The sequence below is a fragment of the Urocitellus parryii genome, chromosome 8 (assembly GCF_045843805.1).
Source record: "Urocitellus parryii isolate mUroPar1 chromosome 8, mUroPar1.hap1, whole genome shotgun sequence".
In the NCBI taxonomy this organism is placed as follows: Eukaryota; Metazoa; Chordata; class Mammalia; order Rodentia; family Sciuridae; genus Urocitellus; species Urocitellus parryii.
In genome coordinates, this window is record NC_135538.1 from 28,996,516 (window position 1) to 29,011,667 (window position 15,152).

General features: G+C 31.5%; 1 protein-coding gene across 1 annotated transcript in view; it reads left to right on the forward strand.

Annotated features, from left to right (window-relative positions):
* Ahi1 (Abelson helper integration site 1) overlaps positions 1-15,152 on the forward strand; it is a 141,677-nt gene that overhangs the window by 32,967 nt on the left and 93,558 nt on the right. Inside the window, exons 10-13 of the mRNA XM_077801475.1 lie at positions 1,124-1,276; positions 6,264-6,396; positions 9,090-9,213; positions 13,312-13,541. Coding sequence (XP_077657601.1) covers positions 1,124-1,276; positions 6,264-6,396; positions 9,090-9,213; positions 13,312-13,541 — 640 coding nt within the window. The remainder of the gene's footprint in view (positions 1-1,123; positions 1,277-6,263; positions 6,397-9,089; positions 9,214-13,311; positions 13,542-15,152) is intronic.

Below are 15,152 nucleotides of genomic sequence, written 5' to 3' on the forward strand. Positions count from 1 at the left end.
TATACCTTCTATTGTTGAAATTAAATGATGATATGTTTTCCAGTTTTAAAAAGATAGGTCTCAAAATTTTTAATGGATTTTTATAATAGGAAAATGCCTGAAGAGATGATATATATTAAGCTTATGGTTAATAATGGTTAATACTCAGAGAGATACTTAAATGAATTTTAAGTTTTTAATGTAGATTTCAGTGTTAGAAAAAATGTTAAAATTTGTTGTTTTTTTAGTTAAAATGAAAGGATGATTTTAAAATTATGAGAAATATATTTCTTATAAAGGGCCTGATAGTAAATAATTTAGAGTTTATAGACCATATAATCTCTCTCAAAATTACCCGAATTTGTAGTGTAAATGTAGCAATATAGATATGGAATCAATCAAAAAATAAATGGATGTGACGTGTCCAAATAAAACTTTATTTATTTATTTGTTTATTTTTAATATTTTTAGTTGTAGATGGACACAATACCTTTATTTTATTTATTTATATGTGGTGCTGAGGATCGAACCTAGGACCACACTCATGCGAGGCAGGTGCTCTACCACTGAGCCAAAACCCCAGGCCCCAAAATTTTATTTTTAATAAAATAATCTTTCAGGTCAGTTGCACTTTCTGTAGCTGATTTTATATACTTTGACCACATGGTCAATTGGTTTGAATGGAGTTAAATCACTAAGAAATAAGGGTTTTAAATTTATTTTAAAAATAAATGTATTTATATATTTTTTGTTTATTTTTATAAAATTAGTTTTGTCATTTAAAAAAAATAAGATGTAGATATCATAGTATATCATAGCCATGGTAAAATATCAGATAGGTATTAATGAGGAAATGAAAATGAAAGGACAAGGTTATTAGAACCATTTTATGCAACCATTAGAATCAACTTTTTTCATTCAAACTTTTAAAACTTTTTGATTATAGAACTTTTACTTGAAATAATGAAAAAATAAAAGCATAATTTTTTTATGGATTGCCTTTTATAAAACATTTCGATATTTGTCTCCATATTTTAAAAGCAATATATATGTATAAATGTGAATATATATACATAATATACATATTTTTTTGCTAGGAAACATGAATGTGATATAAATTTTCTCATTTTCTATACATGTCTAGATAAAACCATCTTACCGCTCTATGATGGCACTTCAGGAGGAAAAAGGTAAACCAGTGTATTGTGAACGCCACCGTGAATCAAGTTCAGTCGACACAGAACCTGGATTAGAAGATTCAAAGGAAGTAGTAAAATGGAAACGACTTCCTGGGCAGGTGAAGTGTTTAATAATACTGGATTGATTTAGATATTTACTTATTACCTTAATCTTAGACTTTTAATTAATCCATTTGACAAATAATAGAATTCCTATTATATGTATAGTAGATTTTTCATTTGGGTACCAGAGAAGTTATATTAGTTTGCTATGGCTACTATAGCAAAATACCACAGGTGAAGCAGATGTTTATTCATTCATTCATTTGTTTGTATATTTATTTATTTATTTTGTAGAACAGGGATTGAACCCAGGGATGCTTTACCACTAAATTGCATCTTCAGTTCTTTTTATTTATTAAGTTGCCAAGCCTGGCCTCGAACTTGTGATCCTACTGCCTTAGCCTCCCAAGTACCTGAGATTGCACACAGACCTTTATTTCTTACTGTTCTAGAAATAAGTGCCAAATTGTTGTTAGCTAATTTGATTTCCTAATTTGATGAAAATCCTCCTGGCTTACAAATGTCCTCCTTGCTATATCCTCACATGGTGGAGAGAGAGAGAGAGATTATGTACCACATGTTTCTTCCTTTAAGTGCAGTGATCCTATTTATGAGGACTCCACATTTATGATCTAATAAGCACTCAAAGGCCCCGTCTTTAAAAACCATCCCATTGGAGATTAGGGTTTCAATATATGAATGTTGATTAAGGTGCCAGCAAGGCTGATATCCCTGTGACATCTCCTTAGCTTGCAGATGACTACCCTCTTGTTGCTTTTTCTCATCATCCTTTCTTTGTGTATGGTTATATCAGGTGTCTTTTCCTACTAGAACACAAGTCTGTTGGATTACTACCCTACCCTAATGACTTCTTCTTACTTAATCATATTTTTTTAAATACTCTTATCTCTACTGCTACTTTAACATGAATTGGGAAATGGACACTATTTAGCCCATAACAGAGTCAAAACAGATTTTTGTTATGTAAGATACATATCTCCTAATCTTTATAAATTCATTAATTTTTTACAGCCTCCGATTTTCCTGAATCACATTTTGAAAGAGATACCATACATATGCATATCCTTCTACAACAAGTTGAGCAACATTTAAACTTTTTCCTAAGTTATTCTAACTTGGTTAGTATTTTTTGTAGTGGCAAAAACATTGGTAGTACAGCTTTATAAATATCTTACTTATTTCTACAAAGGATGGAGTAGTTCATTTTATACATTTGAGCCATGGACAGAAGTTATCCAAAATCTAAATTTTATCCAAATCTCTAATGTAGAAATAGAAATGGTTGTTTTTCTAGGTCTTTTCATTTGCTGTGTGTTGTAACACATTTAACTTTCTTTTGAGACCAGTTTTATAGATGCATTTTAAAATATCTTTATTGGGGTTGGGATACTTCAAACAATGCAGGTAGAACATCTCTAATGTGAAAATACGAAACTCTCAAAAAGTTTTGAATTCTAGACAATTTGAGATTTCAGATTTTCAGTTTAGGGATGCTCAGCCACAAATGTCCAGGTAAATATTCCAAAAGCCAGAATATCTCCAAAATTTGAAATATTTCTCATTCCAACTATTTCAAATAAGGGTACTCAACCTCTAATATAGAGAGAATGACACTAGATTATGCCCTTAAGGAAAGGAGAAATTAGTGATGTTCACTTTCATGTGAAAGTCTTGAGGAAAAATAAATATAAATGTAATTTTATACATCAGTTGTTTTCAAAGTGTGTTCAGGGACCTTCAGGAATCCTGAGGCCCTTTCAAGGTAATCCTCAAAGTGAATCTCTTTTCATAATGATTCCAAGGCATTAGTAGTCCTTTTTATTTTCATTCTGTTTCAAATACATGCTGCAGTTTTCCAGAGGCCAAATGGTATGTGATATCTCAAGAGGGTGAATGCAGAAGTAGTTATGAAAACCTAGCGTTTATTAAGCCAGATGTTATGGAGATTTTCAAATCTGTACACACACTTTCACTTCATGTAGTTATTTTTCATAAGTGTTCATTGTTAACATTTAATGGATTTGTTAGTATTATTTTTGAAGTGAATTAAATATTTTAAAAATTTCTCCATTTTAAATTCTAATGAAAAATTTCCATGGATATGTCTACATAAACAAAAGCTTTGGGGGGATCTTCAAAAGCAATTTTAAGACTGAAGTAATCCTGAAGCTAGATAAAGTTGAGACTTGAAATATGAAGAAGGTGAACTAGAATGGAGAAAGAATATTCATTCACAAGAGGGATTCAAGATACTAGTATGGATGATTTAGGCGTAGTGAAGAAGGATTGAGTAGGGAAGGATATTTCATATGGAAACAGAGTTGCAAATAAGTGAAAAGGGCTTCTTTGCATTTATTAGACTCTTGCAACACTTTGCTGACTGGAAAGCAGAGTTTGCATAAGAGATAAAGTGTCTTGCCTGATACTTGATTGTGTAGGATGTGAGAAACAATGGAAGGTTCTGGGAAGAAGAGAAATTTAATCATATTTCAGATCATAAATGTTGACAATGTCATGTGAAAGTCCTAAAGCAGGATACATTAGAATTAGAGAAATCTGTTGAATGGTATTTGGACATTGATGTGTGAGGTGATGAGGGGCTAACCTTGGGTTAGTTATGACAAAAATTTAAAGCAAGACATGGATATAAAATGTAGAAAATAAGACCCTGCCTGATTTAGTGACTGCAGGAAATTAAGGGAGGGAACACCGGCAAAACTGTTGAGGATCTTTGTTGTTGTTATTTAATTTTTATAGAATGGGATACAGTGTCAAACCCTGGAAATACAAATAACATGATAGTAGCTTCAGTGATTTTAGCTGGATGATTAGGTATGGTTTTCCTCAGTTACACTTTCTCTAAAAGCAGCAAGTGGTTGTAAATAAAACCTCCAAACATCTCCTTCAGATTGTTTTTTTTTTTTTGTCTTCCATGATGTCTGATAAATTATTTTTTATTGATTTTATTTTTTAAACACATGACAGTGGAATACATTATAATTCTTATTACACATATAGAGCACAATTTTTCATATCTCTGTATATAAAAGTATGTTCATACCAATTCATGTCTTCATACATGTACTTTGGATAGTGATGTCTATCACATTCCACCATCATTGCTAACCCCCTGCCCCCTCCCTTCTCCTCTTACCCCTTCTTTCTATCAAGAGTTTGTCTGTTGTCTGATACATTATTATTCCACATTCCTAGTAGCAAATACATTCCACATTCCTAGTAGCAAATTCCTAGTACAAACAAATCTTTTGAGATTTGTTTGTACTAGGAATTTGAGATTGCTCTCCCATCTAGAGAGCAAGCCTAATAGTCTTTGACTGAGTCCATTAAGCTAGACTTAACTCTCTGAATATCCTTATTAGCTATAGTTAGTTAATAATAGATACTCTTAGCTAATAGCAGGGATTGCTTATGGTATTTCTCAAAGGCATTTATAATAAGGTACAATATTCACAGTACACAACTAAGGGCTCAGTATATGTTTAATTCAGTTTTTTGTATGACAAGAAATACAAAAGTAAGACCCACTAAAGAGAGAGATATTGGGGGAAAAAATAAGTAGAGTTTTCTATAGTAGATATTAATACCCAGAAAATTGGAATAGGGAATGAAACCATATAAATTATGAAGAAATTTTAATGAAATTAATAAATGAGAGACCAATAGGGTATGATTAATTACTCTGAATATCCAATAAATACATTTTAAGACCAGAGATAGTACTAAACCCTCCATAGGTTATCTGTTCCTCTATTTATACATAACTGTTTTAAAGTTTAATTTACAAATGAGAATCTGTAAACTCCCTTCCTTGCAATAAATGGCTTGGTGTCACTCATTTCAGGAGATCCTTTGCTAAATTTTTGTATAGGCTCAATGTTTTCTAATGTTGCTGTCTGTTGGAACACCTTTTCTGTTCATGTCTTCAACCTCCAAATTTAGTGCCTTTTCCATTTTAACTAAGCACTTATTACTCACTGGAGCTATAACATGCAGTTTGAGGTATGACACAAAATTACCACAATTTTTTTTCTTCATAATTTCACAGATAAAAACTTATTATAGATCTTGGAATCCTCAGTATATGATTTCTTTTCTATAATAAATCTAGAACCTTCACCTCTTCATTTAAAGGAATTATTTCAAGGCTTCTCTTTGGCATATTTGAATTGCCAGTACTTGGGTTCTTTGGAGCCATTATTGATTAAAATAAGGGGTACTTGAAGATAAGCACTGAGATATGATAGTTGATCTGATAACTAAGAAGGCTATTAAGTGATAGGTAGCATATTGGTATCTATACTTACATCTGTTGATATCTATGTCACATAGATATGCAGGATGAAGAGGTGATTCATGTTCTAGAAGGGGTGGAGCAGGACGATGCTATTCATCACACTACTTAGAATGGTACCAAATTTAAAACTTATGAATTATTTATTTCTGGAATTTTCCATTTATTATTTTCAGACCCCAGTTGCTGTTACTAACCAAAAACCTCAGAAAGCAAACCACAAATAGGTGGGCAGGGAATTACGGTATATTTTAGAAATAGTCACAGAGGATGGTTATTTTAAGAGAGAAAAAGAAAAACGAATATTTGTATACTCTGGGCTTAAACTATGTCATATGTAGTTTTAAAAACAAATTTGTCACATTAGCAAAAGTGACTTATTAGTTGCTGTTACAAAATAAGGTGACATATATTCTTTTCTGTGCTTGTATAAAAGCAATGTGGTAGTGACAGCTTTAGAGTATCAGATATTGAAATGTTTCTATTCATATTTTGTATGAATTAAAAACTAGTTAGACATGAAGAACAGTTTCACTTAATTTTATGAAGAACCAATTCTCTGGTTAGTAAGTAATTTACTATGGTTTTTCATTATTCTACCTACTTGCTTTTCCCTTTTTATTAAGAAAAGACACTATAATAATTTAAATTTAACTAGACTTTGTATTTTTAATGTTTACTAACATGAATTTTAAATGTATGTATTTTAGGCTTGCCGTATCCCAAACAAGCACCTCTTCTCACTGAATGCAGGAGAGCGAGGATGTTTTTGTCTTGATTTCTCCCACAATGGAAGAATATTAGCAGCAGCCTGTGCCAGCCGGGATGGATATCCAATTATATGTGAGAAATGATCCTACCTGTTTAATCTGATTGTAGTCTGTGTGGTGGACATTATTTAGTTTTTAGAATTCATTGAAATCTTAATTCGAGTAATCCCCAATACCAGTAAATTAAACAGATTTCTTCAGGTAAACAGTTCTTTTATACTTTCATAACTTTTGTATTTTTATAACTTGTATAAATTTTAAAACTGTTATAACTTTTATATTTTTTTCAAATATAGTGAAAATTCTGAAATGAAAGCTATTAATTTTTTTAAACTGCAGAAGAATTTTTGTAAACATTTTCTACTTTAAGTACAGAAATTTGGAAATATAAGGGATTAATAATTCTCATGGGAGATTTTAGTTCAATATGGTTAGTTGATAAAGGTGGGTATTTGAATTATAAAAACTCACAAACTTGTGCACTAGAATGCTTATAATTGGCTTAGCAGTACCCAGATAAAAACTTCTTATTAAAACAGGGAAGTCAACAGAGAGGCCAAGAAAGATTATTTTTCTGTAGCTTTAGAGATTTTTTTTTTTTTACGTAAGCATTATCATACTGTTCTAGATTTAGAATTCTGTGTTAAATAGTCCCATATTTATGACTCGCTCTTGAAAGCCAGCTCTCCTCAGGAGGAAGAAAGCAGCTCCTCATGGCATTAACCTCCTCTGCCTTAACCCCCAGATCATGTTGAACTTCACTTAGCTTCACGTAGTTTGTTATACCTTGGTTGATTTAGTCAGAATTGATTCTATTGGCATTTTTTGAATGACTATTCCTTCCCATTGCAATAATAAACAGATTTTTAAAATACAAAATTATTTATGTAATTCAGTTACCACTGTGCTATTTTAAAATTCACCAAGAAACCTATGTATAGTAGAAAAAGACTCTTGGGAAATATGCTCTAAGATATTAATAATATATTTTTTCTTTTGGGGGGATAGTTAAAGAATTATTTTCATTCTGGTTTATATGTTGTAAATTTTTTGTGATAGACTTGTTACTTTATGCTTAAGTTACTTGTTAAAAGTGCTATGTGTATTGCTTAAATCTTAAAATAGAGGATGACTTTTTGATTTTGAACTATTATGATGTGTCCAAATCTGGCCATCATTTTAGCTTGTTAAATGTATGGATTACTGTTTTTTACAAATATGCTAAGTATTCAGTCATTCCAGTGTTCTGTTTGCCCCTCTCTTTCTTCTTCTGGGACACTCCTTGTACCTGTGTTGGTAGAACTAGTAGTGTCCCACAGGTGTCTTGAGACTTATTCATTTATTTTTTTAAATTCTTTTTTTAAAAATATTTATTTTTTAGTTGTAGTTGAACACAGTATTTTTATTTCATTTATTCATTTTTATGTGGTACTGAGGATCGAACCGGGCCTCACACATGATAGGCGAGTGTTCTACCGCTGAGCCACTACCTCAGCCCCTTAAATTCTTTTCTTTCTGCTCTTCAGACAGAATAATCTCAAGTGACTGACATTGTTTAGTAATTCTTCCATCAGTTCAGAGCTGCTGTTGAACCCTTTTAGCAGTTGTACATTTCAACCCTAAAATTTCTGCCTTATTCTTTTTTATTATTTCCGTTTCTTTACTGATAGTCTTTTTTGATGAGAAATTATTGTTATACTTTACTTCTTTAGACATGGTTTTCTTCAGATTTTTGAACATATTTATAATATTATGTTTTTGTTGAAAAAGACCAACCTCTGGGCTTCTTCAATTTCTTTTTTTTTTTCTTCAATTTCTGTATGGATAGTTTTTATTGACTGCTTTTTTTCCTCCTGTGTATGAGCCATACTTTCCTGTTTGTTTTTCTGTGTATCATAATTTTGAGCTGAAAACTGGATATTTAAATTTAAAAAGTAATACAGCAGCTCTGGGAATCATATTCCTCTTCCTATTTCCTCTCATCCAAACCAGGATTTGCTATTATTGCTATTTGTTTAGTGACTTTCCTGGAGTAATTCTGTAAAGTCTTTATTCTTTGTCATGTATTAACATTGTAGTCTCTACTCAGTTTAGTGGTCAGCTTATAGGTCAGGCAGAGTTTTTTTAAAAATAACTATGAGTGGATAGGTCTGATGTCCTTGGCCAGGAAGCTGTGTGAATGTGTTGGAATATGCTTTCAGTGTTTTGGAAGACAATTTAAAACTCTGCCTTAGCCTTCACTTTTTACTGGTGCAGCACCTCTTCAGGTCAGCCATAGTGTCTATACATTAGAATTTTTTTCTGACAATAACAGTTTAAATTTCTTATTACTATAAATAATTACAATTTGGGTCAGCATTTAGTTCTTTTTCATGTAGAATAAATAAAACCTTATTTGTGAAGCCCCATATTATAGACTATTTGAAGTAAATTGCAATGTAAATGTTATTTATTATAAGACTGATCAATTAATTATCAAAGATACTTCGGGGTTGCTTTGAGAGATTAAAATGATTAATAATATATTATATTATATAAATTTAGCATATTATAAAATTTTATGTGTAAATTCTTATATCTAAAGGTAATGAAAAACTATTTTTAAATAGATTGTAAAATTTTGTTTGTACTGCATATGTCTTTGGTTGTATTTTTCTTACACAGTTTTTAACATATGTCTAAATTATTATGAATTGTGTATTTAGGTAACACTGAATTAAATATCCTCTATCTGGAAGCCTATTAATTTCTAAATATTTTTATTAGTATATGAAATTCCTTCTGGACGTTTCATGAGAGAATTGTGTGGCCACCTCAATATCATTTATGACCTTTGCTGGTCAACAGATGATCGATATATTCTTACATCATCATCTGATGGCACTGCCAGGTTAGTATACTCAGCAAGTTCTGATTTTGCATGCTCTTTGCCATGGAGGAAAGCTAAGAGAAGATGAAGTCATACAACTACACTTATGCTTCTGTTTTGTTTTACCTATGAAGGGACCGTCATAAATATGCTTCATGTAGACTGACTGATTAAATAGTCATAAATTTCTTCCTTGAAAGAATTCTTCTTAAATATATTTATTTATATAGTATGTAGGATTTCTGGTCCTAACCATCTTGAAATGATCATTAAGTAAACTCTTTGATTAATAGCTTGAGATGAGGTTATTATACACTTGAAATTTTTCCTCTGATGTCAGAGATTCCATCTTTAATCTTCAGCCATGGCTGGATTCAGGGGCTAGAACCCAGTAGAGCTCATTACTTAGATATAGTGACATAGAGGGAATAAATAAGTATGTGGTTTATGTTTTAAAGAGTTTTGTAGATTGTTAATTATTTGCATTTTCAATATCTTCTTAAATTGTCCCTTTTCAATTTAGTATCAATAATTTTTTTAAAAGCTAAATTTTAAAGTTTTATTTATACTGTTTTTAGATGCTTATTTGACTTTGAATGTGTTCTAAAAATGCTAGTAGGTAATTTTTCAAAATGCTTTTATATACATCATTTAATTTGGTTCCAACAACTATTAGGAGGACACGTTCTCTCTATAGTTTAGTGTGACACTTAGCATTTTAAAATCCATTATGACTTCACTCTCATTTACATTTTTTGCTTCCTCTTAACTTAGCATGTGACTTGTAGCCTCTGGGCCCCTTTTTCTATTGATCTTACTCTTCTTTTCTATATAAAATGTCTAATTGATAATGATTTTTATCATTGTTGTTTAGTTTATATGTAAATGAAAAAGGTGACAGTTCGTGACAATTAACTTCCCTCTTTGTTTAGCTGGGAACCTACTTTCTTACTCCCCCTTTACCAATATGCTCAGGAACTCATCAGGAACAGTATTCTCAGGGACATCCATTTAGTCTGATGTCTGTAATACTAAAGGAAAATGCATAGCTCTGTTAAGGATGTTTGTAGATTGGTGAATCTTAGTCACCTGAGCTCTTGTCCCTACTGAGCAATCTTTATTCTTATTTTTATTCTTTTCCCATTCCTCTGGTAGCAGATCCAAAGCTCACTGTGCACCAAGTTCTCTAAATCACAGTCTTCAAGTTCTCTATACTAAATTACAGTCTTCCAGTTTTTGTTAGATGACTACCTTCAGTTTACTGTCAAACTTAGACATGAACTTTCTTTATTTCCTTCTGGTTTCCTTCCTAATATCTATAAATGCACCCATCTTTATCTGTTTTGTATGTATATCACAATTTCTCTTCCCTTCCCCAGCTTTGAGTCTCTTATGTGCTAATGTCTCTGTCTCCCACCTTTTTTTTTTTGAGTTTGTCTTTTCAAACTGTGCTCATCTACTCCATTCCCACCATTTCTGTCCACATCTAACAAGCACTGAAGTCTGCCAGTTCTCCCTCTTCAAAGACTCAAAATTCTGTCACATCCCTTCTGTTGTTGATGCATTTGCCTTATTTCAAGCCCTAGTATCTCTTCTTATGTCGGTATTTCACTTTCCCAGCATTTAATCTCTAGCTCTTCTGCCTCTGCTGTGCTAAAATCTAATCTTTCTAAAACCATCTTTCATAATACTTTGACTTTAAAAAGTCTTTGAATACCCATTGCCTTTGGGAAATGTTCTAACTCCTTACCACGGCATAAAGACATATCCCTCATTGATTGTTCTTACATTCTTCTCTATGCACTTGCCAGATACCCTTTGCCTGACCCACACAATCTTTGGAAATACCCTTAATATATCTTCTTTGTCATCTCATGCCATTTTACCTTAGACTTATTCCTCCTATACTTAAATGCTCCTCTCTTACCCTTTTTGCCTAATTCCATCATTCAACAAAAAATTAAGTGCCTTTTATGAGCCATAGTGAATTGTGGTTGTCATTTAAAAATTCAGCCCAAATTTTCTTGAAGCTGTCCTGGGTTTCCCCACACAACATACAATACATTATAGAGAAGTATGTTATTCTTTATGTAGCTTTGTTTAGACTCTACATTGTAAAAATATTGTGAAATCATTAACTGAATGAAGGGAGAGCAAGGACAAGGAGGTTTTTGAAAGAAATAAAGGATATTTGCAAGGAATAAGCTAAAGTTAAAAGGAAGAGAATTAAGATTCCTAATAATCAGAAGTGGCAAATGTAATTACTGCCCATGTCTTCTTCTCTTTTCCTGGGAATCACTGCTCTATGTTATCACTAATGTCTCCTGAGTAACATTTTCTCACTGACTAGCTTTCTGCCATATGCCTTTAGTCTAAATCCTCTTCTTTAGCCATTTGTAGAATAGTGTGTGTGTGTGTGTGTGTGTGTGTGTGTGTGTGTTTTCACATCAACAGTTCCTAATACAATCTGAGGAATGGTTCTCCAATAGGCCCATTTGGTGTACCTTACCAATACTGCTTTTTTTTTTTTTTTTTTTTTTTGTAGTTGTAGATGGACAGAATGCCTTTTATTTTGTTTTTTTTTTTTTTATTTGTATGTGGTGCTGAGGATCGAACCCAGTGCCTCATGCATGCTAGGCAAGTGCTCTGCCACTGAGCTATAGCCCCAGCCCTCCCAATACTGTTTTAACTTTGGTCTTTGGTATTTTTTTTCATTCCATTAATATATGTCTTTTGATCTTGTATTCTGTAAAAACCACCACTAGTAACTGATCAGGTTTTATACAAAATGCTTCATTTTTATTTTAAAAATATTGTATCCACTTTAATTGCATGGAGCTGTTTTAAAGATAAGTTTGTTTCATTTCTGCCTGTTTTATAATATTTCAAATAATGCCACTAAGATTTATTAACAAGCAATTAAGATTTTCTTCTTTTAACTATTTTAGCAAGTTAGCAATTTTGTTCTTTTAGTAGGCATCCTATTTCATGTAGTATATGTTTATTGAAATTTTTACTGTGGTAAAAATGTTTATGTAGTGACACATGTGCTTTATTTTCATTTGAAAACATGTTCTTTCATCAATAGTTTGGATTCTTAGTAATTGAAGAGCATATTCCATATTTGAAGCAGCTGCTGAGAAAATTCATAGAATGTTATTTTTAAATAGTCAACTATATTTTTCTTTTATTTACAGTTTTATAAAGGTCTTAATTTGCTTTAATTCTTGTGCAATAATTCAAACATTTTGAACTATAATCCTCCCTGATTTAAAAAAAATTCTAATTCTAATAACTTAACCAAACATATTTTAAAAATTCACTATTCCACATTAATATAACACCTTTTTGTTGCTAGATTTTGCCTAGTTTTACACATCACAGAAATGTAAAATACCTAACAAAACAGTTTAACCCTTTGGTTCACTCTTTGATCAAGACAATAATAATATTAAGTTTTGTATAAAATCAGCCATTATTTAGAGGAAGAAATACTGAGAGGGTTGAACACAGAAAGAGTGCCCAATGTAGCATAGCTTATCAGAATCTTTGATATTATTTTTATTTTGCTCAAGAATTCAGAGTAATTTCAACACAGCTTTAAAGTCTTTGGGATCTTCATGTTTATTATCTACATAATCAATTTTTTTGAAATTACAGATGTAAAAATCAATAGTCAATCCTGTTCTCTAAACCAGCACTAGTAAGCATTTTCCAGAAGCAATATATACAACATAAATGGCCAATCATTTAAGTTTCTCTCCATATTTTTAAAAATACATTGTACTAAAAGCAATATTTTACCAACTATTCAATGTGGTTTAAATAATATCGAAAATAGGTAGATTTTAAAAATATAGAGATATATCCAAATAAAAATACAGTTTTTAATTTTACCCTCTAGGTCATAATTAATAGATATATTATGCTTGAGAATAAGAGATGGCTAAGTGTGAAATTTTTCAGCTATCAAATACATGGTCATATTTTTTTATTGCTATAAATGTTGCTTTACCTTGGTCATTGTTAATTACTTATTTAAGGCTTATTGTCTATTAGCTTTTAGATAAACTGTTAAATGCCTTTCAGAAACAATATATAACTTTTCTATTTTTACAGGATATGGAAAAATGAAATAAACAATACAAATACTTTCAGAGTTTTACCTCATCCTTCTTTTGTTTACACGGCTAAATTTCATCCAGCTGTAAGAGAGCTGGTGGTGACAGGATGCTATGATTCTATGATACGGATATGGAAAGTTGATATGAGAGAAGATTCTGCTATATTGGTTCGACAATTTGATGCTCACAAGAGTTTTATCAACTCTCTCTGTTTTGATGCTGAAGGTATGTCAGAGAATATGTTCACAAGGAGGGCTAATTGAGTAAAGAACTGATTTTAATTTTAATTTTACTAATAAGCTTATTTAAGCTTGGGGGATTTTATGTATTGATGATTATTTGTGAATATTTAGGTACAGGTTAAATGTAGGTTTGACACTGAGGGAGTTTTGTTTATATTTTTTAAATTATTAAATTTCTCAACAGATTCATTTGATATCTACTCTCAACAGTCAGTTGTGTATCAGATTTTCTTAATGTATTTACTTGGATTGGTGATGATTATTCTTAGTTGTCTTTAAGGACCTTTTAAGTTAAAGGATCCAAAATTAGGGAGATGTGGGGGGAAAATCTCAAAAGAATGTAAATATATATGTTAAATGAGCAACAGGATTATTTAAATAGTGTTTCTCAGCTTTTCATCACTGATCAAATAACTCAAAAAAGAATTTGGAAGAACAAAGATTTATTTTGGCTCACAGAGATTTTAGTCCATGGTTGTCTGGCTTCATTGCTTTCAGCCTGAGGTGAGGCAGAATCAAGGTAGAAGAGTGTGGTAGAGCAAAGATGTTCACAGTAGGGCAGTGGAGAAGCAGAGAGGGAGAGGAAAGGACAGAGGACAAGTAATACCATCCCAGGGCACATCTCCCAGTAACCTGTTTCTTCCAACTGTCCCACTGCCTACAGTTTCTGCCACCTTTCAGTGGTCCATTTAGCTATCAGTGGGTTAATCCTCTGATGGAATCAAAGCCTTTCATGATCCAATCACTTCCCTGAAGCCCTACCTCTGAATATGGCTCCCCTGGGGACCAAGCCTTGATTACTTGAGTTTTGGGGGCATATCCAAATCATTTCAAGTACACACACATATAAAAGGGAAAATTATAATCATTTAAAGGTTTCTCCTAGCATATGAATAATGTAGATGATATTTTAAAGATATAAAATATAAGTTATACATTATTTCAGACACTAGCTATGTAAGATATAGCATTCATTAATTAAAATGGAATTCAGATCAAAATGATGATATGTATCTGTAATAATAATGTTCATCTATAAGGATGTCAGTAAATTTAGAACATATACATGAAAGGCCATGAGAAGAAAAGTGTCTTGAAAAATTGTCAGAAGTAGCTCAGGTTATAAAAGAGATAATTAAAAAAATATTTAGCCATAAGATATGCAAATGTGAAAAATGTCTCTCTAATAGGTATAATTGAGGCCAAAGCTACAGAAGTCAGATTTTTCTTTGCTCAGAATTAAAAAGAGCATTCTAACACATAGAGCAATTCACCAGTTGAATAAGCTGTTTTATAAAAATAATAAATTTACAATTAGCAAACACCCTTCTATTAGTAACGGTGTATAAGAGATTCCTGAACTTGATGCTTAAGATCCTATTCAACTTTTAAGATGACTTAATGCTAAAGAATTGAGGTTAAACTATTAACATTTGTTATTTATTATTTTATTCATCTCTGTTCATTTATTGAGTTTTCAGTGGGTTTTAGGTATTATGCTTTTCTAAGTTTTAAAGCAGATTATATAGGATAACAAAGATTAGGAGTAAAGGTGCTGGTTGAATAATTCAATTAATCTGGCTGTAGAGTATGA